The sequence below is a fragment of the Lampris incognitus genome, chromosome 4, assembly GCF_029633865.1.
Source record: "Lampris incognitus isolate fLamInc1 chromosome 4, fLamInc1.hap2, whole genome shotgun sequence".
In the NCBI taxonomy this organism is placed as follows: Eukaryota; Metazoa; Chordata; class Actinopteri; order Lampriformes; family Lampridae; genus Lampris; species Lampris incognitus.
This window is the reverse complement of record NC_079214.1, coordinates 11,252,663-11,279,368: the sequence shown is the minus strand read 5'-3', so window position 1 is coordinate 11,279,368 and position 26,706 is coordinate 11,252,663. Positions and strand designations below refer to the sequence as shown.

At 49.3% G+C, this 26,706-nt stretch overlaps 3 protein-coding genes across 4 annotated transcripts in view; 1 reads left to right on the top strand and 2 right to left on the bottom strand.

The window, feature by feature from the left end:
- The window catches only part of galns (galactosamine (N-acetyl)-6-sulfatase), a 43,018-nt gene extending 38,146 nt beyond the window's left edge, over positions 1 to 4,872 (bottom strand). The window contains exons 1-6 of the mRNA XM_056278929.1: positions 4,756 to 4,872; positions 4,230 to 4,353; positions 3,508 to 3,582; positions 3,138 to 3,240; positions 2,719 to 2,862; positions 1,572 to 1,638 (exon numbers count right to left, since the gene is read on the bottom strand). Of these exons, the coding sequence (XP_056134904.1) occupies positions 1,572 to 1,638; positions 2,719 to 2,862; positions 3,138 to 3,240; positions 3,508 to 3,582; positions 4,230 to 4,353; positions 4,756 to 4,872 (630 nt within the window). The remainder of the gene's footprint in view (positions 1 to 1,571; positions 1,639 to 2,718; positions 2,863 to 3,137; positions 3,241 to 3,507; positions 3,583 to 4,229; positions 4,354 to 4,755) is intronic.
- A 268-nt stretch (positions 4,873 to 5,140) lies between these two features.
- Positions 5,141 to 6,894, top strand: trappc2l (trafficking protein particle complex subunit 2L). The gene is made up of 5 exons (XM_056279008.1): positions 5,141 to 5,194; positions 5,476 to 5,648; positions 5,884 to 5,971; positions 6,582 to 6,661; positions 6,744 to 6,894. The coding sequence occupies exons 1-5, from the start codon at positions 5,162 to 5,164 to the stop codon at positions 6,787 to 6,789; spliced, it is 420 nt and encodes a 139-aa protein (XP_056134983.1). The 5' UTR covers positions 5,141 to 5,161; the 3' UTR covers positions 6,790 to 6,894.
- Positions 6,895 to 6,965: 71 nt separating this feature from the next.
- On the bottom strand, positions 6,966 to 10,873 carry pabpn1l (PABPN1 like, cytoplasmic). Of its 2 annotated transcripts, none has more exons than XM_056279047.1 (6): positions 10,816 to 10,873; positions 9,765 to 9,888; positions 9,073 to 9,140; positions 8,872 to 8,978; positions 8,303 to 8,390; positions 6,966 to 8,099 (listed from the first exon to the last, which is right to left on the bottom strand). In XM_056279047.1, the coding sequence occupies exons 2-6, from the start codon at positions 9,847 to 9,849 to the stop codon at positions 7,776 to 7,778; spliced, it is 672 nt and encodes a 223-aa protein (XP_056135022.1). In that variant the 5' UTR covers positions 9,850 to 9,888; positions 10,816 to 10,873; the 3' UTR covers positions 6,966 to 7,775. The 2 variants fall into 2 exon arrangements, with proteins under 2 accessions (XP_056135022.1, XP_056135021.1); XM_056279046.1 differs by lacking the exon at positions 10,816 to 10,873 and adding an exon at positions 10,442 to 10,614.
- Positions 10,874 to 26,706: the final 15,833 nt, after the last annotated feature.

Here is a 26,706-nt window from a genome sequence, read left to right as displayed (position 1 = left end):
AAAGAAACTACTGGTAAACTTGCACATTTACAATCCATATTTCTTTGTGGATATCCTCCCACTGCCGCTGGCTGCAAATATAACCCCTATTACCCCAATAGTAACTCCTATTGCGCCCCAAAATTTACAGTAACACACCAGTCTCTTGAGATGTGTAATCCATCATGCCAAAAAGAGAAGGGAGGTATCAAAGACTACGTTCCAACACTGACATCAGTACAGTATGCCTTATGAGGCCTGTTTTCATTAGCACCGACTCATTTATTTCTGCTGGCTTGGTGCAGCGCTAAAGCCAACAGTCACAAACACAGGCTATAGTTGGAGACTTTTGTTTTTGGTCTGTTCTGCATACTGTAACAGTCCCCATTGAACATGCTAACATGAGCATTTCCGAGCATTGCTTGACACATCACCTTCTTCCCTTTATACTGAGATACAATGTCTCTTAAGAAGCAGACTTGATGTTGAAATCCATCCACCCATCCATTATCTGAACCGCTTATCCTGCTCTCAGGGTCGCGGGGATGCTGAAATGTGCTACGCTTTCCTTGCCTTGCCCCCTAATCAGGAATCAGGAACGTGTTATTTGTCGTTACCCCCAGCCCACAGCAGTGCAACACAAAGACAAAAACACATATCTAAAAACTACAAGAACGTATATATCAAACTACAGAAAAAAAATAAAATCACTGTCTGAGAGAACGAATGCCACAATGACTGTCAGAACTGCCGGTCTGCATGGGCTAGCAGTTAGCTTAGCCTGCCCCACTGTCAGACCACCCTCGGTGTTTCCTCCTCGGGCACAGGGCCGTGGTCCATGTGCCCAACAGACCCAACAGACCAGGCCTCCCCAGCCGAGCCAACGCCAGCTCTCTCAGCCAGACACCTTCGACACACCTCCCTGCACTCCACAAGAGGACACCAAAAACACGGTCAACGCTAGGCGAGGCTGCCGCCAGACCGCCCTCGGTGTTACTGGAACTACCGGTCTGCATGGGCTAGCAGTTAGCTTAGCCTGCCCCGCTTCCACGTCCTGTCAGACCACCCTCGATGTTTCCTCTTTGGGCGCAGCTCCGGGCAGAGCCGTGGTCCCTGGGCCCACAGGACGCGGCAGACCAAGCCCTCCCAGCCATCAAACTTAGACGCAGACGTGGACAAAGACACTGCATGGACAGTACTGGGTGAGGCTGCCGCAAACATAAGTTCGTGCCGCCATCTTCCCAGACGTAAGAATGCAGTTAGTCATTTAGGAATACACTGGTAAGAATAAAGTCTAAAAACGTAGAAAGGAAACGGAAACAATATGTGTGCATGCAACATCCACCAGTACCTTGTTACTAATAAAAAATAGTGTCGTAAAACAGCCGTAAAATGAATGACTTCATGCGTGCTCAATAATCCAGGCAAGAAAATCACAGAAGGTTGAATCAGTTCATCTGGACCTCAATGAACGTGCCCAGATAAACGGATTCAACCTTCTGTGATTAAAATGAATGAGTGAATTAAGATACAGTTCAGCTTCTCAGCCCGATTCACTGCAAAGTTTACATCAGCTGGAACCTTGAGCTTACCTGCAAGAAGATCTGCGTGAGGTTTGACTCGCCAGTGCTCTTGGCGATCTTGAAGTCCTCATAATATCTGGGGGGGAAAAAACATGTCCGGTGATTAATCAAATAAACCTAACATATTAATTTTAATATTCATTTTATTAATTCATTAATTTAATTCGTTATTAAATATTGTCCCTAGGTGTGAATGTGTGCGTCGGCCCTGTGACGGCCTGGCAGCCTGGCCAGGTTGTCTCCCTGCCTGCCGCCTGATGACTGCTGGGATAGGCTCCAGCATCCCCGCGACCCTACTTAGGATAAGCGGCTTGGATAATGGATGGATGGACATTAATTTCCCTTCTTCCCATATGGACACATGCTGAAGCCACACTATAGTACATGATTTTACCTGATTTTACTCCGGTTAGTGGCTGCAGTAACACATCTCTCTTCCATTAACCTGAATGTTGTTTTGGCAAGCAGAATGTACCTCTAAATGAACCAAAACCAGTGCAGAACTTCCCTCAGGAAGTTCCTTCCAGTCACAGACACTGTTTAGAGGAAAGTCTGGAGAAAGACATATTTGAGAAGTCTCGGCAGACCCGAGCCGAGCAGAGGGAACCGTTATGAGGCGGCGCTGAAGCGTGGCGCAGTGAGAAGAGGCGCAGTGACAGGCCTCTCTCTCTCTCTCTCTCTCTCTCTCTCTCTCTCTCTCTCTCTCTCTCCCTCTCTCTCTTTCTCTCACTCTCATGGTCTGTTTGTTCCAGGTGTCCTCATGCAGTGCCAACGCAACCTGCTGTCTCCTGAGGACATGTGTGTCTATGTGCGTCTGCGTGCATATAGTGTGTGTGTGTGCGCGAGTGTGTCTGCCCACAGCCCAGGTATACTGTGCTAATTAAACCCATGGCTAAGCGGAAAACACGCCCGGCTGCCAGCGCCAATGACCCTGAATACGAATGGGCAGAAAACGGGATACACAAGCACAGCTGGTACAGAGAGGATATGGAAGAAAGACACAAACCCAACTCATCCAGCTACACAATCCATTTCACTGAGTTACAGTGAGAGAAGATTTTTTTTCTTTATAGATTACTGCTCTTTGTTTCTGTGTCTGGATGTGTCCGTTGCAAAGTATCGGGGTATGTAAGTGCTTGCTTGCGTGCAATAGTACCTGCCCACCATCTCAGAGTTGTTGTAGACGGGGATATTAGGCCTGTAGCTACTGTTGTAGGGGCCAAAGTGGCAGTTTGGTGCACCAAACCATTCGTCAAAGCCATGTTCCAGAGGAAGGTGATGTGGCCTGTGGCCAAGATGCCTACAACCAAAGGTAAAGAATGTTCAAGCACCAGAAGAACAACGTCATTAAAAAAGACAGCATTTAAGCAACACTTCATTCTGGTCTTAACTTTTTTTTTTTTACAACGTTCTCTCAATTTGCTGTGCCACTGACCTCACAAGCCAAGTGATTATGCAAATTTATATGCAAATAATTTGCCATCAAAGACTGATTTTTCTTCATAATCCTATGGAATAACGTTACAGACTTTAGGCGCCTGTAAAAGCTATTGTAAAGAAATATCAAGAACTCACCACTTGCCAACTATCTTGGTGACATAGCCTTTTTTTTTCAGCATCTCTGGTAGTAGAATCTCGTCCTTCGAGATCCCTCCCACTATCTCCTGAGGAGTGTATGCTACAAAGGTCAAGAGTTAGTATGCAGACTCTTTCGTGGCTCTCATGCACACTGTACATGCTGCTCCGTGGCGTTTTACCTCATCCCAGTCAAGGGTCTAAGGACAGGGGTGTCATATACTGTAATCATTGTAAAGCCCTTTGGGACTAATGTTTAATTTTGGGCTATACAAATAAACTCGACTCAACTTGACTCTGTAAAATGAGAACCCTGCAAGGAAATATTTGCAACTGAATGATTTTCATAGTAAGGATATACCGAGCGTACCATTTCTGGCATGGCCGTTGGTGGTGTAGAATCCATTTCTGACAGGGAGCCTTCCTGTGAGAAGTGCTGCTCTTGCTGTGATAAGAATAACACATTTCTTGAATGAGCTCCTCTTGGACGTATTAAAAAAAAGAAAATGTCACTTAGTTTTACATATTTGACTTTCCAGTGCATCTTTAGGGGTGATTTGATAAAATTGGGTTGTCATGAGCTAGCATTCCTTTCGACACAACATACATGGTAATATACATATTAGAGACATCACACATGTCGAGACACATATACCTTCATTCTGACTTGTACAGCTTTAAGTGGATTTAACATGTCTACTACATCTACATTCCTTTGCTGTAACATGAACAACATAGCTTAAACTGGCTGTGCATTTACTATATATTGAGTGACAACGCTTAAGAATTGCTTTACAGTCAACAGGGGACTGGGTATTGTATAAAGCTCGATTTCAGGTTTGAAAAAGTACATTTCGAGGTTTCCTGAGGGGGGGGGGAAAAACTTCGTCTTCAGATTATCAAATGAGATCTTAAGATCAGATTGTCTTATGAGACGTCTTCAACGCTGGACCATCATAACAGAGGACAGCGCGAGAGTAACAATGTACCTACATGCAAGTTGTGGTGAGAATTGATCCAATCTCTTGTCACAAAAAGCAAACCTATATTACATTCCTGAATTTATCTTTCCCAGGGTTGCTATTGACTCACATGGAGAGCAAAGAGGGTTGGCTGTGTAGAAGTTGGGAAACAGCATGCCCTGGGCAGCCATGGCATCGAGGTTGGGGGTCTCTCTGGAGGGCTGGCCAAACACACCCAAGTCCCCCCAACCCATCTAAGGGGCAAAGGGTCATGCGTTTATTGAAAAGCTCTCCAACCAACATAAGCACAAAGACAGTCACACACAACACACACACACACACACATACACACACACACACACCACTTGCTTGCATCTTGGCCATATAACAATGTGATGCAGCAAAGAAAGAAAGAAAGAAAGAAAGAAAGAAAGAAAGAAAGAAAGAAAGAAAGAAAGAAAGAAAGAAAGAAAGAAAGAAAGAAAGAAAGAAAGAAAGAAAGAAAGAAAGAAAGAAAGAAAGCTTTGTGGCAGTCAGTGACTCATTTACTAAACGGCAAACGGCAAAACACTGTACATTTCATTATGATCCATAGTTATGAGTAAAGTAAGTCGCAACCACTACAAAAAATAAAACGTAAAAAATACAATACTTACGTCATCCATAAGCATGATGATAATGTTTGGAGTTGAAACATTTGGTGGCTTTTTGGACCAACAAGCACATATTAACACACAGAGGAAACTCAGAGACTCAGTAGCCAACAAATACATGTCGGGTCCGGCAGTCACATGACAGCAGCAGGCAGGAAGTGGTTCCGTCTGCTCTCATGAGCTACTTATGCGCAATATATGCGCATTCAAAAAAAAACGTTTCGTGAAACTCGTTTAAAAAAAAATAAAACGAACTAAAATATTTGTAGTTCATTTGATGTAAGTGCGGTTGGTGACAGTCGTTTAATAACCGAACACTGGTTTCAGATTTTATTAAAAATAAACACACTTCCGTTTTTTGTTCCGCCAAGTCACGTGACAACAGCTGCCAGCCCCCGGAAGTTCCAACATGGCGGTGTGCATAGCGGTGATCGCGAAAGAGGTAACGATAGCCGTCATTAAACGACTTTAGTTTACCAACAAGTACATTTCGTCAGATTTGGGCCACATTTATTTATGTCGTCCGATATTATTCGCAAAGTTGACTTCTTTTTTTTAAACAATCCCCGTAAGTCTTAACCGCTCCACTGGAGTCAACGTTAGCTACCTGACAACGTTAGCTAAGCAGGTTGTGTTGTTATTAATATGGTGAGGAACTTTGGTCGGTGTTTGGAAAATGGTTATTTTCAGCGGTATTGTTACTCCTTTATCCCCCCGTTCTAGAATTACCCCATGTATATCCGAAGTGTTCCCACTCAGAATGAGCTGAAGTTTCACTACACAGTCCACACCTCCCTGGACGTGGTGGAAGAGAAGATCTCAGCAGTTGGCAAAGCCATGGCAGACCAGAGAGAGCTGTATCTGGGGCTGCTTTATCCTACTGAAGACTACAAAGTGTATCCTTTTTCCCCGAAACAGCTGCTGCATTTGACTGGTTTGTCTGTTCCAGGTTATTCTGCCTTACACCTGATGTACAGCATTATTTTGGCTGAGCTGTTCGTTATCAGCGAAAATATTGGGATTTGGAAAAAAAATGTGGATTAAATTTTATATATTTAATGGGACTTCAAATCTCACATTCAGTTTTTATTTCACAAGAACTTAGTGTCAAATCCTTGACTTGTAAACTAGATATGGTTATGTGACCAACTCCAAGGTGAAGTTTGTTATTGTTGTGGACTCTTCGAATACATCTTTACGGGACAATGAGATCAGAAGTGTAAGAGCCCATCATCATGTGCATGACACTGCGTGACCCAATCCTGTTTACTGTTAGGATCAGTTTTACCTAAAATCTTTCATAATTCTGTGTTTGAGGGGCTATGATGCCTTTCTACAGCTAGTGTCAATGACTCCTTAAACCTAAAACCCCCATATCTTAGTTCATGTGATTTTGTTCCTCTTTAGTTTATAACAAGCCGTATAAAAGTACTTACTTTCACAGCCTGCCTTATTTTCATAGTTTTTGCCATTGTGTATATCGGTGATATTTTATTCACCTGCTTTATTGTGGAGATATTGGATGCAACAACACTGCTGGACTCAGTTTCACACAGACATCTCATGGGGCAAATGAACGCAAGCATCAGACATGTTTTAAAAAGTCCAGTTCAACCTAGTTATCTAAACCATGGAGTGAAAATGAAAGTGCAAGTTAGTCCAAAGCAAGTCCAAAATCAAATCTCCTAAATGAAGCCAGTGAGTAAAATAAGATGCATGATGGCAAAAACTATAAAAATAAGAGCCAGGTTGTTTTGAAAAAAAAATGCATTGGATCATACACATGGCACTTTTTAGTTTACCAACAGTCATCTCATGTTATCTTTCAGATGTTCAGGAAATTGCACAACTCATTTACTGATGTGATGTGCAACCCATTCTACAATCCTGGAGACCCCATTCAGTCCAAGTGAGTTCATTTTTATGTAACACTTATGGTCCAAATCAAAAATTTGATTTCAGAGTTTGACTGTTGACCAATCTCTTTCCAGGGCCTTCGACGGCATAGTATCTGGAATGATGGTGCAAACCAGCTGACATCTCCCATCTCTTCACCCTGAACCTAAACTGTATATAACCCCTAATCCTCTTTAATTGTTGTTGTCTGCTTGAACTAAGTGCAAAATCAAATAAACTAAGTCCTTGAACATTTCCATGTATTGTTTATCGACAGTTATTCTCAGAGTCCATATGCCAAGTAAAAACAGGATTAAGATATTCATTTTATTTAGTCAATCATACAGCAGTGAAACTCGGCATGTTATATACAATATGGTAAAATTATAAACATTGCAATTCAGAGAACATAATGTAGCCGCAACAACAACAGTACGATATGAAACAGCATAATGGTTCATTTATTGTAGTCACTCATACAGCAGTGAAATTCGGCAAGTTATATACAGTATGGTAAAATTATAAACACTGCAATTCAGCCAAAATAATGTAGCCGCAACAACGTAGTAAGATATGAAACGGCGTAATGTTTGATGATGTCACAGGTATTTGACATGCATGTAACGCGACATGTTAAAACTTTTACCAATGTGACAGAACAGAATTTACAGATTTCAGCCCATCCAAGTAAATGCACAGCACAGACAATGACCCACCAGTATGGAGCAGAAATACTTGTGTTCAAATATTCCCTTGGAAAGAGAACAAACTGGTTAGGAACATAGCGCCAAAACATTGATAAGTTACAAAAAGTGATGATCCAAGGTTTTGTTTTTTTTGTTTTTTTTTTCTCCTCTCGTCTCATCTCGCATACCTCACGATACGCTTGTGGAAATAAACCCATAGTCTCCATTGGACAGCTTCATAAACATGAAGAAACAAGATCAAGGATCAACGGGGATTCGGTTCCTTTTGGTGCCCATCAGTGTCAAAAACCAGACAGCCAGACTCCTGGCAAGTACTGCCCTTTTATACTAAACCCAGCAACGATTGGAATCAAGATGTTCCTTAAAATGTGTTTTTCCAGTTTTATCCTTCCACTTTGGTACGGAAGCAGCGGGGTCATGCTAGCGCTGTTGTGTGTAGTGTTGTTCACTCGGCCCCGCTCCCGACTCCTCTGACGGTGGGGTGATGAGGAGAAGGCACGGGTAGCGTTTGGGGACCTGCTCGCGGTATTCCAGGTGTCCCCAGTGTTTCTTCCCCACTGTAGGGCCGCCGTGGTAAGGGTGGGGCACCGGATGGAGGGGTCTGGCAGAGGGATACCGGAATCTACCCTGAAAGTTGTTATGGTAACGGGTTGGACGGAACCCTCTGCCTCTGGCGCGGCCGCCCCGAGGTCCACCCCTGTCAGTGGTGCTGATGCCTGGCATGTTGGTCCTCTTTGGCATCACCTACAGGTTTTAAAAGAAGAAGAAGAAGAAGCAACAAACCATAAATCTTGCATCATATGGTTTTCACAAACGTGCAGTTTGAGGTCAACTCAATGAAGCACTTATTTTGCAGGGTAACAACAGACAACTAGTATACTATAACAGACAAGCCTACTTTAAAGTCAATTTAAAAGCAGAAAAAAAATAAAAGTTGTGCCACTCACCTTTAGGACTCGGCCTCTGAACAAAGTTTCATCCAAACCAATGGCACTTTTCACGGCATCTTTATCCGAGAATTCAATATAAGCAAAGCTGTGCAAAAGAGAGGGGTAAAGATTAGCATCACCGGGATTTGTAACAATAGCTCATGAGAAAAAGGAAAGGTTTCTTAGTGTGCTCTGTTGAGTTCTATGATGTGCTTTAAAATTAGACAACAAAAACAATCCAGATATAGGTAAACTCTAAAAAAAACAAACAAGGCAATGCACTGAAAAATTCCTTTTGAGTGCATAACCAGAGGAGGAAGGCTGGACTGAGGTGGCCGTGATTACAACCCACTTGCAGCAGCTGATGCCTTCGTCAGCATGTGTGAGTTTCTGGACAGTACCTGCATCGCCATTTTGGGGATTCACTTTAATTTAACATGTGAAACTGATGACGATGTATGGCATGTTGGGAACAGTTTTCTAAGCCATCATGAGAGTCTCCACACAAAACCTAAATGTGCAAAAATGAGCATCATGTTGGTAGTTGCACAGCATGTAAATTGTGAGGGATGCAAAGCGTGACACACCCTTTGGGATGACCGGAGAACCTGTCGCAGAGAATGGTCACCCTGTTCACTGGGCCGCAGCCATTGAAGTGGATCTCCAGCTCATCAGCAGTAGCCCCATAGTCCACCTGAGGTACCAGAGAAGACAACTGAACTACTGACGCTATGCACTTTTAAAAACGTGGCTTTATCAAAAACGTGGTTTCGTAATGCGAGTCTTACATTGCCTACATAGACTGATCTGTTGTCTGCATCGATCCTCTCTTCTTGGGTCATATTGTAGAACAGCCCTGCAGCAAGAAACACAAAGGAAGCGTTGCACACATTGCTCTTACACCTTCAGGGTGGAGGACACACCGGTCTGCAGAAAAGGGGGCGTGCTAGTCCAAAAGGACATCCATTACTTGAATCTCCTTCCTTCCCCTCCCAACACAGAGACTCTCAACTTGCCACACCATGACCGCCATCCCTGTTCTGCGGAGGCACCGGGAGGAAGGAGGAAAAACAAATAGAGAGGATGAAGAGAGCTGCAGAGGCAGAAAATAGCCGAGGGCAACGAGGACCCTTCTGGATCTCCGAGGCTCACTGCCTCGTCTCACTGAGCAGAGATGAGGCAAAAGTGATGGCTGTTGTGACCACAGTGCTGTGCGTCTCAGGTGCGAGCCAGATGGTGAAGGGTTGGGTTACCTCACCTGCCTGGAGGCGGCTGTGCAACACACCTGGCCCAAACACGCTGTGTATAAAGCTTCCAACATGCTATTAAAAAAAGGGGGGGTGGGTGGTAGGGAGCTGTAAGAACATGCAATAGTCCTGGCCAAAAGGGGGGTAGGGGGGGAGGGTAGGGGGGAGAGAGACATGAAACTCAAATGCAACGAGAGTAAGGTTCCCCCCCCCGTACAACCAACCAGGCTTACCAGGCTGAGGGCTGCTAGACAGAAGCTGCATCTCGGTAACCACACACTGGTCTTCCTCCCTCAGTCTCTCCGCCTCCTCTTCCATCTCCAGCTCTAGGACCCGGGCCTTGATGGCTGCCACCTCCTGCAACGGCACAAAGCAGTGGAGACGGACATGCTAATCATGCGAAGGGCCGGGATTCGAGTCCGTCCCCCGGGCGTCAGCAGCAAGTCCGCTTGAAGTGGGACTTGACTCCAGCCGCCCCGGTGCCCATCACAATAACGCCATGCGATCGGACGCTAAACCCCCCCCTCGTTTGGGCGCCGTGGAGATGCGGACCGCCGGAGACCGCAAAAAAAAAAACCCTTTCTTCCAGCGCTGTGCGCATGCGCGTTAGACGCGCTCGACGCCGCGCAGCTGCCGTAGTCTAAATCTGCCCCCCTCCCCCTCCCCCCGCCCCCGCCCGCCCGGTATGAAAACGTGCAATGCCACCAAATGTTCGCCCCGTCATGACGGCTGTGTTTCTGCAGCCCGTCACACCACACACGCGCGCACGCGCACGCGCACACGCGCCAGAGAAACGCACATGGTTTGCACCAACACGACATGTCCGACCGGGGCTCAGCTTAGACGGCTACACCTGCAACACTTCACCCAAGAGCCCGATGGCGGCGGCGGGGATAAACGCTGCACTCACCGGGTCCTCGGTGAAACGCTCCCCGGCGGACTCTCCCCCCAGGTAACCGCGCTGACTCTCCGCCATGTTCCGGCGCTCACAACATGGCACCTGCCGAGCCGAGCCGAGCCGAGTCTGCAGCGCTACTTTGCGCCAGGACGCCCGGTGCGGTGCACAGTTTGGTGAAGCTATGTCGCCCCCCCCCTCTTTCTCTCTCTCAACTATTGCCCCCCCCCTCCTCCGATAACGCAGACGTGAAGCTGCCGCAGCAAAACCCACCCGCGACCAGGACCGGGACCGGGACTTAACAGACAAGGAAGAAAGAAAACCGTGCTAGGCTGGGAGGCGAGCTCGCCACCTGACGGCGTGACGCGCAGATACGGTATTACAATCACCTGCGAGGGGGGCGGGCCGCGGGGGACTACTGATCAGCCGCGTGACGGACCCGCGGGCCAACCAGCGAGAGTCTCGAATCCCCCGCTCGAACCCGCAGCCACTGAAGGGCGCCGCCAGTAAACAGGTTTTCGCCGCGCCCCGACACCGCCCCATCCAATTTCGCCGGTGACGTCAGGGGGAGGCGATCTAAATAGTGACACCTGAAACGAAAACCCAACTTTGCCCCATCCTTGGTGCGTATCGTTAGACCAGTGTTTCTTAACCCAGTCCTCGAGGACCCCGTATCCTGCAGATTTTCTTTGCAACCCTGAATAGGTACCCGTCTGTAGTTATTCAACCAATCAGCAGTGAATTTTGTCAGACGTTGCACACCTTGCATAATTAAGTGCTGCGAGACGATTGGTCGAGTAAGTACAAGCAGGGCTACCTATGCAGGGTTACAATGCAAATCTGCAGGATAGGGGGTCCTTGAGGACTGGGTCGAGAAACACTGGCCTAGACAGTGATGTGAACTGGCTGTCTGACACTGCGCGTTGTGCAGTCTGATGGCCTAATGACACGACTGTGAGCGAAGGCTTTGAACTCGATGTGATGAGCTTTGTGTCATCATCCATTAAGGGACCGCTGCTGTGCAGGGTACCAATGCATATTGCCATTGGTGGCCATAGTGGTGACATGGACACAATCACACCTCTATTGATATGTTGACGATATTGTAAAGATGAGTAGCTGTTGCTTGGGAGCTCGCCAGCAACCCACTTTTACAATAATGTCACAAGAACCAACCTTGCTTGGACTGATTTTTTATTAAAAAAGTGACATATATATATATATATATATATATATATATATATATATATATATATATATTGAGGAAAATTATCCAATATTACATATCTGTGAGTGGCAAAAGTATGTGAACCTGTAGGATTAGCACTTAATTTGAAGGTGAAATTAGAGTCAGGTGTTTTCAATCAATGGGGGTGACAGTCAGGTGTGAGTGGGCGCCCTGTTTTATTGCAAGAACGGGGATCTATCAGTCTGATCTTCACAACACACGTTTGTGGAAGTGTATCATGGCAAGAACAAAGGAGATTTCTGAGGACCTCGGAAAAAGCCTTGTTGATGCTCATCAGGCTGGAAAAGGTTGCAAAACCATCTCTAGGGTTTGGATTCCACCAATCCGCAGTCACACAGGTTGTGTACAAATGGAGGAAATTCAAGACCATTGTTACCCTCCCCAGGAGTGGTCGACCATCAAAGATCACTCCAAGAGCAAGGCGTGTAATAGTCGGCCAGGTCACAAAGGAATCCTGGGTAACGTCTAAGCAACTAAAGGCCTCTCTCACATTGGCTAATGGTAATGTTCATGAGTCCGCCATCAGGAGAACACTGGGCAACAATGGGGTGCATGGCAGGTGTAACGGGGGCAGTCCTATGCTGTTCAGCCTGCTACACGCCCGTCACTCTCATCATTAGCTCTGCGTTGTGTTCTAGTTGGGTGGGGCCCCAGGTGTTGTGGGGGGGGCCCTCAGTCTCTCATCATCATCATCATCATCATGATCAAGGAAGGAGGGGGGACACACAGGACTCTATTTGGCCCACCTTGCCATTTATTTTGGTTTCAAACCCTTCGACAAACGTCCAGTCCTCCAGCGGGAGCGGTGTTTCTTACGGACGTGGGGGTCGAAGTTCAACCACTGCCCGGACTTCACTCGTGTGCGTTAGAAGGAGAAACCGTCCACGGGACTCCGATGTAAGAAAGGATAAACAAGTATTTTATCCCACAGCTTGCAGTATCTTCTTACAGGGATACTCAAGGTTACGTTCTCCTCAACCAGCAAAACTGTCCTACCGTAAGAAACACGCGTGGCTCGGCTCGATCGCTGCTTGAGACTCCTCCCACAAAACAAAAAATGGCCTCTCCCGCGTTCCCTCTTCCGTGTACCCACAAGACCTCTCTCTTAAAGCGACAGTACATGTATATGACGGTCGTTGGAAAACATACATAAAAGTAAATAATGACATAAAATAAAATGTAGTAAACACAAATAACAGCACACAGACAGGATTAGGTGATATTTCATACTCAAACAAAATAAAATAAAAACATAAAGTTTAACCTGGTTACATTCACCCCTCCTGAAATTCACCAACATCTTGACAGCAGGATAAAAAGAGAAAGAGGAAAGGAAAAGCCCATCACTGACTACTGGCACAAGTGAAAAGAAGGACCTAGTCTTCCAGTCAACTTAGGAGCTACCTCGGTTACGAGGTTCAGAAAATAATGAGGTTGATCAAGTCTCAGTATTCCCTTAGATCAATGTGACGCCTGATACGCCACACCATGCACTTGGCCCAAAACAACCCTGTCTGATAGACACCTAATAACTCACATTAAACTAGTCTGAATGACTCCAACCTCCATCAAAGTTCAAACCCTCACACTCCGTAGAAATGGCATCTGAGCCATAGATTCTATTAACCTGTTCACTGACCTCACCACCCTCCCTGTGCGTGTCCTAACCCGACCATCGCTCTCTACTTGTGTGCGTGAGACAGTGCGAGCTGCAACATCTGTATCGAGTGAGTGTGGTGCTTCTGTGTGCGAATCAGTGTGAGACATAACACCAACATCGAGTGAGTGTGATGCCTCTATGTGTGGTGCATGTGTGTTGTGTGGTGCGTGTGTGTTGGGTGGAGACTGAGCAGTGGCCCCCACAGGACTGACTACCAGACTAGACGGAATGAACTCTTCCGCTTCTGCCCACTCAGGTCTAGGCGAGTCTCCAAGTGATGAGACTGCTAGCCCCACTGCATCCCCTGAAACCGTCAGGCCATCTGCACTGTCCTCCTCATCGGACTCTGCGCAGTCAAGCAACTGACTGGTTGTACTGGACTCCTCACCCTGATCTAACTCAGGAAGGGGCAAGAAGTTGACCTCCAACAAACGGTTCCTGTGCACCACTCTGGTGTGCCCCTCTGCATCCTGAATCTTGTAGACGTGGATATTGGGGTTGACACCGACAACCGTGTACACTCCGTTCTCCCATTTGTCAGCCAACTTTCTCTTCCCTCGCTCACTCTGGTTCGCAACCAAAACACGATCCCCGACAGACAGGACAGTGCCCTTGGCATGTCTGTTGTACTGTCGCGCCTGATGCTGCTGCTCAGCCGTGGAGTGCTTCTGAGCGATCTCCATTGCACTCCTTAGACAGGAAAGCAGAGACTGAGCATAAGAGTCATAGTCAACAACGTGAGGATCATGCAAAACCTGCCTGAACATAACATCCACCGGCAGTCTTGGGACACGCCCATACATCAGGAAGAAAGGTGCATAACCCGTGGTCTCGTGAACAGTGGCATTGTACGCGAGCGTGAGAGAATGGATCTGCTGAGGCCACTGTTGCTTCTGCTGAAGCGGAAGGGAACGGAGCATATTCCCCATCGTGCGATTAAACCGCTCTGTCCCGCCATTACCCATAGGATGGTAGGCCGTCGTGTGGGACTTCGCTACACCCGCCAACTTGAGAAGCTCTGCAATCAGGTTGCTCTCAAAGTTTGTGCCCTGGTCAGAATGTATTCTCTCCGGAAACCCGTAAACACAGAATATATGATCCCAGAGTTTCTTGGCGACCTGCTTCGCTGTCTGATTGGTGCAGGGGAACGCGTGAGCAAGCTTAGTGAAGTGGTCAGTAACCACTAGGACATCGACCGATCGCTGCTTACTGTCCTCAGCGGACCAGAAATCCATACACACAAGCTGCATCGGTGCGGAGGTTTTAATGCTCTCCAGGGGCGCGCAAGCAGCTGGCTCTGGGGTCTTCCCAAACACACATCTCCGACAGCATCTGACATATGCTCTGATATCCCTCTCCATGTCAGGCCAATAAAACCGCTGCCTTGCAAGAGAGAGAGTACGGTCCTGGCCCTGATGACCAGCATGATCGTGGATGCCAGACAGTGCCTTGTCTTTCAGACTCAGAGGTAAAACATACTGAGACCTCCTCTGCTTGGACACTGGGTCCTTTGTCACCCTGTACAAGACACCATCATTGACTTCCAACTTCTCCCACTGTTTCAACAGCCTGAGGACCTTCTGGTCAGCACCATGCCTCTCACGTCTCGATGGCCGCTTCCGAACAGCGACAAAGGGCAACACCTTGGAGATGCAGGGGTCCTGGTCCTGACTCAACCTGAGCTCCTCGGTGGATAACATTGGCAGTGTATCCTGACCACCCGACAGATGCTGAACGTGCTGGACCAAACTGAGTGCTGTGAATACTGATGCATCAGGCCAGTCACATTTGGCTTGACAAAAAGCCCTGACCTCAGCTGTATCACAAGCAAACCCAGATCGCGCACTACTCACTGTTTGGGACTGGCAACTGAGTCTGAAAACATCCTGCACAGAGTCCCCCTCAACCCCGTCGGCTTCCTGAACAAGGGCCGGGTAGGGCTCCCTAAGTAGCCTCTGACTGACGGGCTTGGAAAAAAGGTCGCGACTCAAGGCATCCGCCACCACATTTTTCTTCCCTGGCAGGTGTTTGAGATCGAAAGTGTAAGACGCCAACTTAGACACCCAGCGGATCTCACACGCGTCAAGCTTCGGCTTCGTTAGGAGATAAGTCAGCGGATTATTATCTGTCCACACGGTGAAGCTTTGACCCTTCAGCCAGTGGCTGAACTTTTCACAAACACTCCACTTCAGCGCCATGAACTCCAGTCTATGAGCTGGATACTTCCACTGTGAGGCACTGAGGGACTTGCTTGCAAAACCAACAGGTCTGGCCTTGGACTCTCCTCGGGGCACTTGAGACAGCACCGCGCCGAGTCCGTCCAAAGACGCATCGACCGACAAAATGAAAGGCACCTCAAAGTCTGGATGGGCAAGCACCACACACTCCAGTAACATCGTCTTCAACAGATCAAATGCTTCCCCACATTCCACCGTCCAGTCTGCGGAGGTAAGCTTACGGAAGCTGCCATGGGGCTTCTTATCCTTAGCCGACCTCCCCCTCCTCTTTTGTCCAGCTGTAAGGGCGAACAGGGGCTTAGCCACGGAGGAGCAGATCGGGAGGAAATGCTGGTAGTAAAATACCATACCAAGGAAAGATTTCATCCTACGAACAGAAGGCGTGCACCCATCACCTTCCATGAGATCCTGCACTGTCATGTTGGAGATGACCTCTACTTTGGAGGGATCGACAGACACACCTCCGCCATCAACCACGTGGCCCAAAAACCGCACCCGCTTCTGCAGCAGATGACACTTTTTCGGAGCCAGTTTCAAGTTGTTCTCCCTCAACCTCTGAAACACAGTGCGGAGCCTCGACAGAGCCTCAACCTCTGACGGCGCGAAGACAAGAAGATCATCAAGATAGCACAAAAGCTTCGTGAAGTTCAGATCCCCAAAGATCCCAATCATCATTCTCATGAAGGCTGCAGGGCTATTACAAAGGCCCTGTGGCATGCGATTGTATTCATGCAACCCAAGGGGAGTCGTGAAAGCAGTGTACTTCTTGTCATCTTCATGCATTGGGATGTTGAAGAAGCCAGAGGTGAGGTCCATCGTACTAAAGAGGCAGTTACCACCCAGCGCGGCAAGACAGTCCGACTGGTGTGGCAAAGGATCATCTTCATGATCAAGGAAGGAGGGGGGACACACAGGACTGTATTTGGCCCACCTTGCCATTTATTTTGGTTTCAAACCCTTCGACAAACGTCCAGTCCTCCAGCGGGAGCGGTGTTTCTTACGGACGTGGGGGTCGAAGTTCAACCACTGCCCGGACTTCACTCGTGTGCGTTAGAAGGAGAAACCGTCCACGGGACTCCGATGTAAGAAAGGATAAACAAGTATTTTATCCCACAGCTTGCAGTATCTTCTTACAGGGATACTCAAGGTTACGTTCTCCTCAACCAGCAAAACTGTCCTACCGTAAGAAACACGCGTGGCTCGGCTCGATCGCTGCTTGAGACTCCTCCCACAAAACAAAAAATGGCCTCTCCCGCGTTCCCTCTTCCGTGTACCCACAAGACCTCTCTCTTAAAGCGACAGTACATGTAAATGACGGTCGTTGGAAAACATACATAAAAGTAAATAATTACATAAAATAAAATGTAGTAAACACAAATAACAGCACACAGACAGGATTTGGTGATATTTCATACTCAAACAAAATAAAATAAAAACATTAATTTTAACCTGGTTACACAGGGTTGCAAGGAGAAAGCCACTGCTCTCCATAAAGAACATTGCTGCCCGTCTGCAGTTTGCTAAAGATCACGTGGACAAGCCAGAAGGCTGTTGGAAAAATGTTTTGTGGACGGATGAGACCAAAATAGAACTGTTGGGTTTAAATGAGAAGCGTTATGTTTGGAGAAAGGGAAACACCGCATTCCAGCATAAGAACCTGATCCCATCTGTGAAAGATGGTGGTGGTAGGATCATGGTCTGGGCCTGTTTTGCTGCATCTGGGCCAGGACGGCTTGCCATAATTGATGGAACAATGAATTCTGAATTATACCAGCGAATTCTTAAGGAAAATGTCAGGACATCTGTCCATGAACTGAATCTCAAGAGAACGTGGGTCATGTGGCAAGACAACGGCCCTAAGCACACAACTCGTTCTAACCAAAGAATGGTTAAAGAGGAATAAAGTTAATGTTTTGGAATGGCCAAGTCAAATTCCTGACCTTAATCCAATTGAAATGTTGTGGAAGGACCTGAAGCGAGCAGTTCATGTGAGGAAACCCAAAGTTGAAGCTGTTCTGTATGGAAGAATGGGCTAAAATTCCTCCAAGCCGATGTGCAGGAGTTATCAGAAGTTACCAGAAACGTTTAGTTGCCATTATTGCTGCACGGGGGGGGGGGGGGTGTCACACCAGATACTGAGAGCAAAGGCTCACATACTTTTGCCACTCACACATATTGGATCATTTTCCTCAATAAATAAATGACCAAGTATAATATTTTGGTCTCATTTGTTTAACTGGGCTCTCTTTATCTACTTTTAGGACTTGTGTGAAATCTGATGATGTTTTAGGTCATATTTATGCAGAGATATAGACAATTCTAAAGGGTTCACAAACTTTCAAGCACCACTGTACATCTACAGTACGGTACGGGTTGGGAAAATGTTAAGGTGATTTTCATGATCAGCAGCCCAAAATCCATAAAATACACCCAAAAGTGCTCGGGAAGCAAAATCTGTGTTGTTTAGTGATATCAACACAATGACACTTTTGATAAACGCTCAGTAATGTGGATATGATGTCCAAACAGATAGAGACACAATATAACAGCCAGAACAGTCTAATAAGTTCAGAAAATTGCATCTCTTTACTGTCATGCAGCCTTTTAAAACCAGGAAAAGACAACACTTATGTCATATCTGGCTATTACAATATCCAAAATGCCATATGATATCCAGTGTTATATCACGATAGCGATATATTTTGCCCAGCCCTACTTAGAATAGTGAATGCAGTGTTTCCCCAAACCTAGTCCACATCCTGTGTCCTGCAGATTTTCATATAATCCTGCATAGGTGGGCCTGCTTTTATGTGCACAACCCAACAACACTTAAATGGTTGACACACTTGGTATACTTAAATGCTATCATATGATTGGTTGACTTACTTACGTTACCTCACAGCAACAAGGTCCCGGGTTCAAGCCCCGGGGTAGTCCAACTTTGGTGGGTCGTCCCGGGTCGTCCTCAGTGTGGAGTTTGCATGTTCTCCCCGTGTCTGTGTGGGTTTCCTCTGGGTGCTCCAGTTTCCTCCCACAGTCCAAAGACATGTAGGTCAGGTGACTCGGCCATACTACATGGTCCCTACGTATGCATGTGTGTGTGTGTGTGGGCCCTGTGATGGCCTGGCAGCCTGTCCAGGGTGTCTCCCTGCCTGCTGCCCAATGACTGCTGGGATAGGCTCCAGCATCCCCGTGACCCTGAGAGCAGGATAAGCGGTTCAGATAATGGATGGATGGATGGAAGGTAACTTAGGCCTGTTCACATATGGCAGAAACATGCATCTCGGGTGATCCGATCACAAGTGCTAACAAACTAACTAGTTACTTAACTAAGTTAGCTTGCTGGCAAGTTAATATTAACTTGGGCAACAGTTCAGAGCTAATTTATGTAAATGGATAAAATGGCTGTGGTTAAAATGGCTGCAAGGACTGAAAAGGCACATCTCTGAAGGCGGCTTGTGCTTGTCGTTAGCTAGCAAGCTAGCAGTTCTTATCTGTATTGTTGCTTTGTTTATAGATTAACGTTGTTGTAAAGGGTGACGATATAATTTTGAAAAAAAAAATTTATGATTGAAGTTAGTCAGAATGTGTTAAAGCAACTTTAGCTTGGTAGCTAGCGTGGCCAAAATTAGCATTATAAAAACAATGTTTCGCTATCCTTAGCTAACGTAAAATTGTCCCTAGTTGTGCGTGTGGATGGATGGATGGATGGATGGATGGATGGATGGATGGATGGACGGATGGATGGATGGATGGACAGATGGATGGATGGATGGATGGATGATTGGTTGAGTAAGTACCAGCAGGCCTACCTGCAGGACAGGGGGTACTCGAGGACTGGGTAAGGAGAAGCTAATGTGTCGATTCGGTGCCGTGCAACTTGTCAGTTTCATGTCAGCAAGTATAAATCAAATCCTTGAGAAAAGAGTCGTGGCAACGATGAATATTTCATTTCATGTTTTAATTACACAGTTACATTGTTCAACACGGACATTAACCTGAATTAGAATGTTTTACAGCTTCACACATCCAACAGAGCGAACAGTTAAAGAGCAGTAATAGCAACAGGGAGGAAAGCATGCAAGAAATAAATTATACAAATCAGAATTTAATTCTTCTGGCACAGTTCACTTCATCTAAAAATCGTAACAGGACCCTCAAGGAGGGGGGGGGGGGAGAGAGAGAAAAAAACAAAACTTCAATGCGCCGACCTTTCCTACAGAAACATATTTTTTTTCTGTAATATTGTATTGCACAATACAGTATATAATGCTTCCCCACACATATAAAACCAAACCTTTTCCCATTTATGTAATTATGCAAAGGTAAAAACAGGGCCATCCCGAGCCATGGCTTTTGGAAAACAAGCGCGTGAATCCTCTACTTGCCATTGTGTCGCCGTGCGTCAGCGCTCGTGTCGTGGGGGGTGGGGTGGGGGTGGGGGTGGGGACAACGTCACGACCACAACGGATGAGCCTTGAAGCGTCATTGGTAGGCCGGGGACGGACGAACGCGGCCGGTAGGATCCTCGCCCTTTTCTTAGCATGCGTCTTGCCCGTATCGCTTATTGTAATATTATAGACAAACAAATACAACAAAAACTAAACAAAAGTGGGTTGATGAAAAATGTCTGGAGACCCTTTTCGAGGATGTCACAACGGAGGAGCCCTTAAGTGTATTTGCCATCCACATCAGCTTCACAGGCGGGGGGGGGGGGGGGGGAGGATACGGCGCGAAACACCGCGGCTCAAATCTCGCTCGTTTCACAACTCACTCCACACCCGAGGTGAGTGAAACAACACTGACCTGGTGGGTCCTACCTTACCCGGTGACACACAAGAGGGCACATCCCACTGGGATACAGACAGACTGACCTGGTGGGTCCTACCTTACCCGGTGACACACAAGAGGGCACATCCCACTGAGACACAGACAGACTGACCTGGTGGGTCCTACCTTACCCGGTGACACACAAGAGGGCACATCCCACTGGGATACAGACAGACTGACCTGGTGGGTCCTACCTTACCCGGTGACACACAAGAGGGCACATCCCACTGGGATACAGACAGACTGACCTGGTGGGTCCTACCTTACCCGGTGACACACAAGAGGGCACATCCCACTGGGATACAGACAGACTGACCCGGTGGGTCCTGTCTTACCCAGTGACACACAAGAGGGCACATCCCACTGAGATACAGACAGACTGACCTGGTGGGTCCTACCTTACCCGGTGACACACAAGAGGGCACATCCCACTGGGATACAGACAGACTGACCTGGTGGGTCCTACCTTACCCGGTGACACACAAGAGGGCACATCCCACTGGGATACAGACAGACTGACCTGGTGGGTCCTGTCTTACCCGGTGACACACAAGAGGGCACATCCCACTGGGATACAGACAGACTGACCTGGTGGGTCCTACCTTACCCGGTGACACACAAGAGGGCACATCCCACTGGGATACAGACAGACTGACCTGGTGGGTCCTACCTTACCCGGTGACACACAAGAGGGCACATCCCACTGAGACACAGACAGACTGACCCGGTGGGTCCTACCTTACCCGGTGACACACAAGAGGGCACATCCCACTGAGACACAGACAGACTGACCCGGTGGGTCCTACCTTACCCGGTGACACACAAGAGGGCACATCCCACTGAGACACAGACAGACTGACCTGGTGGGTCCTGCCTTACCCGGTGACACACAAGAGGGCACATCCCACTGAGACACAGACAGACTGACCTGGTGGGTCCTACCTTACCCAGTGACACAAGAGGGCACATCCCACTGAGACACAGACAGACTGACCTGGTGGGTCCTGTCTTACCCAGTGACACAAGAGGGCACATCCCACTGAGACACAGACAGACTGACCTGGTGGGTCCTGTCTTACCCAGTGCCACACAAGAGGGCACATCCCACTGAGACACAGACAGACTGACCTGGTGGGTCCTGTCTTACCCAGTGACACAAGAGGGCACATCCCACTGCAACACAGACAGACTGACCTGGTGGGTCCTGTCTTACCTGGTGACACACAAGAGGGCACATCCCACTGAGACACAGACAGACTGACCTGGTGGGTCCTGTCTTACCTGGTGACACACAAGAGGGCACATCCCACTGCAACACAGACAGACTGACCTGGTGGGTCCTGTCTTACCCGGTGACACACAAGAGGGCACATCCCACTGAGACACAGACAGACTGACCTGGTGGGTCCTACCTTACCCGGTGCCACACAAGAGGGCACATCCCACTGAGACACAGACAGACTGACCCGGTGGGTCCTGTCTTACCCGGTGCCACACAAGAGGGCACATCCCACTGCAACACAGACAGACTGACCTGGTGGGTCCTGCCTTACCCAGTGACACAAGAGGGCGCATCCCACTGAGACACAGACAGACTGACCTGGTGGGTCCTACCTTACCCGGTGACACACAAGAGGGCACATCCCACTGAGATACAGACAGACTGACCTGGTGGGCCTTTCTTACCCAGTGCCACACAAGAGGGCACATCCCACTGAGACACAGACAGACTGACCTGGTGGGTCCTGTCTTACCCAGTGACACACAAGAGGGCACATCCCACTGAGACACAGACAGACTGACCTGGTCGGTCCTTTCTTACCCAGTGACACACAAGAGGGCACATCCCACTGAGACACAGACAGACTGACCTGGTGGGTCCTATCTTACCCAGTGACACACAAGAGGGCACATCCCACTGAGATACAGACAGACTGACCTGGTGGGTCCTGTCTTACCCAGTGACACAAGAGGGCACATCCCACTGAGACACAGACAGACTGACCTGGTGGGTCCTGTCTTACCCAGTGACACACAAGAGGGCACATCCCACTGAGACACAGACAGACTGACCTGGTCGGTCCTTTCTTACCCAGTGACACACAAGAGGGCACATCCCACTGAGACACAGACAGACTGACCTGGTGGGTCCTATCTTACCCAGTGACACACAAGAGGGCACATCCCACTGAGACACAGACAGACTGACCTGGTGGGTCCTGTCTTACCCAGTGACACAAGAGGGCACATCCCACTGAGACACAGACAGACTGACCTGGTGGGTCCTGTCTTACCCAGTGACACACAAGAGGGCACATCCCACTGAGACACAGACAGACTGACCTGGTGGGTCCTACCTTACCCAGTGCCACACAAGAGGGCACATCCCACTGAGATACAGACAGACTGACCTGGTGGGTCCTGCCTTACCCGGTGACACACAAGAGGGCACATCCCACTGAGATACAGACAGACTGACCTGGTGGGTCCTGTCTTACCCAGTGACACAAGAGGGCACATCCCACTGCAACACACTGGTGGGTCTGCTGCAGCGTCACTCTTGGTGCGACTGCTGAAGGCCTGATGGAGCCTACCACACCCACGCCGTGCAGGCGTCCTCATGCCGGGCTGTAAGCCAAGCGGGTGAAATGATGGAGAGAAAAGAAAGTATTATTGTTTTTGTTGTCGCAGCTTTTGGTTGGATTTTGGTCATTTCATCAGCGGTCTCTCGAGTTTGGCTTCGTCTTGTTTTGTCTGGGGGGGATTAACGCGCAGACATGGAGGCACATCCAGAGCGCTCAGCTTTGAAGGGAGCCGCCGTTCCTCCATCACAGCATCGAGTCGTCATGCTAGCGCTACTCTACTGGTGGCGCTACTCTACTGGTGGCGCCACTCTACTGGTGGCGCCATTCTACTGGTGGCGCCACTCTACTGGTGGCGCCATTCTACTGGTGGCGCCACTCTACTGGTGGCGCCATTCTACTGGTGGCGCCGCTCTACTGGTGGCGCCATTCTATTGGTGGCGCCGCTCTACTGGTGGCGCTATTCTACTGGTGGCGCTACTCTACTGGTGGCGCCGCGCCACTCTACTGGTGGTGCTATTCTACTGGTGGCGCTACTATACTGGTGGCGCTATTCTACTGGTGGCGCTACTCTACTGGTAGCGCTACTCTACTGGTGGTGCTACTGGTGGCGCTACTCTACTGGTGGCGCTATTCTACTGGTGGCGCTACTCTACTGGTGGCGCCACTCTACTGGTGGCGCTACTCTACTGGTGGCGCTATTCTACCGCGAACAAAACGAAACCCAGCTAGGCTGCGCCATCTCTCCGGTGCCTCCGTCGTTAGTCTGCTGAGGACGTCTCATTAAAGCTCTGGAGTTTTCAAGTAGGTTTTTGTACGGAGACGTAAAGGAAAGATTCAGAAAAAGGTCGCCGCCATTCATCCATCCACGCCCACACACGCGCGCACACGTGCAGACACTCTCACGCGGTTGTGACGTCACTGCGCAGCTTCGCGCCGTAAGAACACTCGGACCCGTCGGCAGTAGAAAAGCGACGCTCCCGTTGGTTTGAACAGGGGAGCCGTTGACTCTGTAGAAAACGCGCACTTTTGATTCGCTTGAAGAAATAATCTACACGTCTCCTACCCGCCCTGCTGGACCAGGGGGTTCCCCCACTCTCCTACCCACCCTGCTGGACCAGGGCGTTCCCCCACTCTCCTACCCGCCCTGCTGGACCAGGGGGTTCCCCCACTCTCCTACCCGCCCTGCTGGACCAGGGGGTTCCCCCACTCTCCTACCCGCCCTGCTGGACCAGGGGGTTCCCCCACTCTCCTACCCGCCCTGCTGGACAAGGGGGTCCCCCACTCTACTACCCGCCCTGCTGGACCAGGGGGTTCCCCACTCTCCTACACGCCCTGCTGGACCATTGGGTTCCCCCACTCTCCTACCCGCCCTGCTGGACAAGGGGGTTCCCCCACTCTCCTACCCGCCCTGCTGGACCAGGGGGTCCCCCACTCTCCTACCCGCCCTGCTGGACAAGGGGGTTCCCCACTCTCCTACCCGCCCTGCTGGGCCAGGGGGTTCCCCCACTCTCCTACCCGCCCTACTGGACAAGGGCGTTCCCCCACTCTCGCCATGATCACGCGTGCACTGCAGACACTTTGGTTGACTTGCTGTCGTGGAGTTCGAACCTCTATTTCCGGTCTTACAGTACGCACCGTGTCAAAGCCTATGTGGCGTTGCGGGAGTCCTTTGGTCTGTGCTTTTGTATTGGTTTCGGACTGTGGTTGGTACTGTGTCGAGTTTGCTAATGGGAGATACGCAGGTGCACGTTCGGAGAAACCGTGTCCCCTACGTGAGGTGGCGTACAGAAGGACCGGGTTTACAACAGGATCTGCGTTACGTCGCAGGGGCGGCGACGGAAAATACGAAGGCTCTGTCACGTGTTCGGCAACAGCGGTTCCCCTTCAGAGCCTCTCGCGGGGCGGCGCTCATCCGCTTCGAGTGGACGACGCCATGTCTGCGGGGGGCCCAGCTTTCTAAGTCCAGGTCCACCTCTCCTGGCGGTTATAGCTGTAGGGTCACAGGAGGTAGCTAGTGTGAGGGGGCTGGTGACGGGAGGGCTGCGGTGCCCGTGGTAGACTCAGACGTGGGGCGGGGGGGGGGGGTTGGGGAGGAGGAGCACATCACACATACGTAAGCACTGCACACGGGGGGGGGGGGTACCTTGCCGCTTATCAAATTTATTCCGGGATCGCCGGGTCGAATCCCCGCGTTACCTCCGGCTTGGTCGGGCGTCCCTACAGACGCAATTGGCCGTGTTTGAGGGGTTGGGAAGCCGGATGTGGGTATGTGTCCTGGTCGCTGCACTAGCGCCTCCTCTGGTCGGTCGGGGCGCCTGTTCAGGAGGGGGAACCTGGGGGGGGGGTAGGGTGACCCTCCCACGCGCTACCTCCCCCTGGTGAAACTCCTCGCTGTCAGGTGAAAAGAAGCGCGGCTGGCGACTCCACATGTACTGAAAGGAGGCACGTGGTAGTCTGCAGCCCTCCCCCGGATCGGCAGAGGGGGTGGAGCGGCGACAGTGGGGTAGTTGGCCGGGTACGACCGGGGAGGGGGAGGGGGGGACAAAAAGACAAAAACAAGCAACAAATGCTGAAGGATGAACTAGAATGAGCACGATCAGATGTGTCCCCTTGCGCCAGTAGAGGTACTGGAAGGTCAGCTGTGAAGGAATTAGGCTTATGAATCTCAAACTGACCTGGACCTGGCGGTGACTGACCCCCCCCCCCCCTCTGTGGCTATAGACGTGGTTGGAGCTTGAAGGTTAACCATATTTGCTACGGGGGGGGGGTGTAGTCTTCATGAGAGCCCAACAGCGTTGGCGCTCATCTCTGCTCCGCTTGCGAAAAACTAATTATAGTAAATTATATCCCGAGCGTGGTTCGAAGCACCGGGTGCTGGATCCGGCTCGGCTCGGCTCGGAGGTTTCTCCTCCATTGTAGCTTAACACTGGTGCAGCATTCGCTCCTACGGTGGACTTGGGTGACTGATGGGTTTTCCTGCAGCCGGGCCGTGCGGGGGGTGGGGGGTAGGTGGGGTTGGGGGTGGGGGGGGGGACTTCAGCCCAAAGGATGGCAATGTATCACGTAGATTTGCACGACAGATGCGAGGAGGCGAGGTTCGACTTGGGAGTCCCAACATTTGTGCTGAGGAATGTCCCCTGAATGTGGAGGTCAGCCTACATTTTGTCTCTTTTGGGGTCCCCGGACCCCCCCCCCCACCCCAACCAATAGCAGGCTACAACACACTTTTGCTGGGTCCTTCGCGGTCGGATGTCTGCTGACCTGGATGCACGCTGCAGGACGCTAACAGGATCCGACTCATCGCCGGGCCTCGCTCCTGGCCTCAGACTCCGGATGACGCAACTTTTGTCTTAATTTATTCCAGAACGTTCAAACGTCAGAGCGCCCGCCCGCCCGCCCGCCCTTAATCGGGTTACGCCCCTTTCTCGGGTGCGCTGAGTCGTTCTTACTGGAGGCCGCTCGACCTCTGTTGTCAACTGTCCCCCCCCCCCGTCACACAGGGTCTGTGACGTCACACTTTTTGATTCTTCCCCCCCCCCCGGTGAAAACTGGAGGTGTTCGAAATGCAGTGGATGAAACCGAGTAGAAAAATGAAATGTGGAAAAAAAAAAAAATCATATTCTGGACATTAAACTTTAAAGGTTTCTGTTATTTGGCAAACACATATTTGGACCTCTTTAAATACTATGTACATTCACATTAAGTTATTGATGTTACTT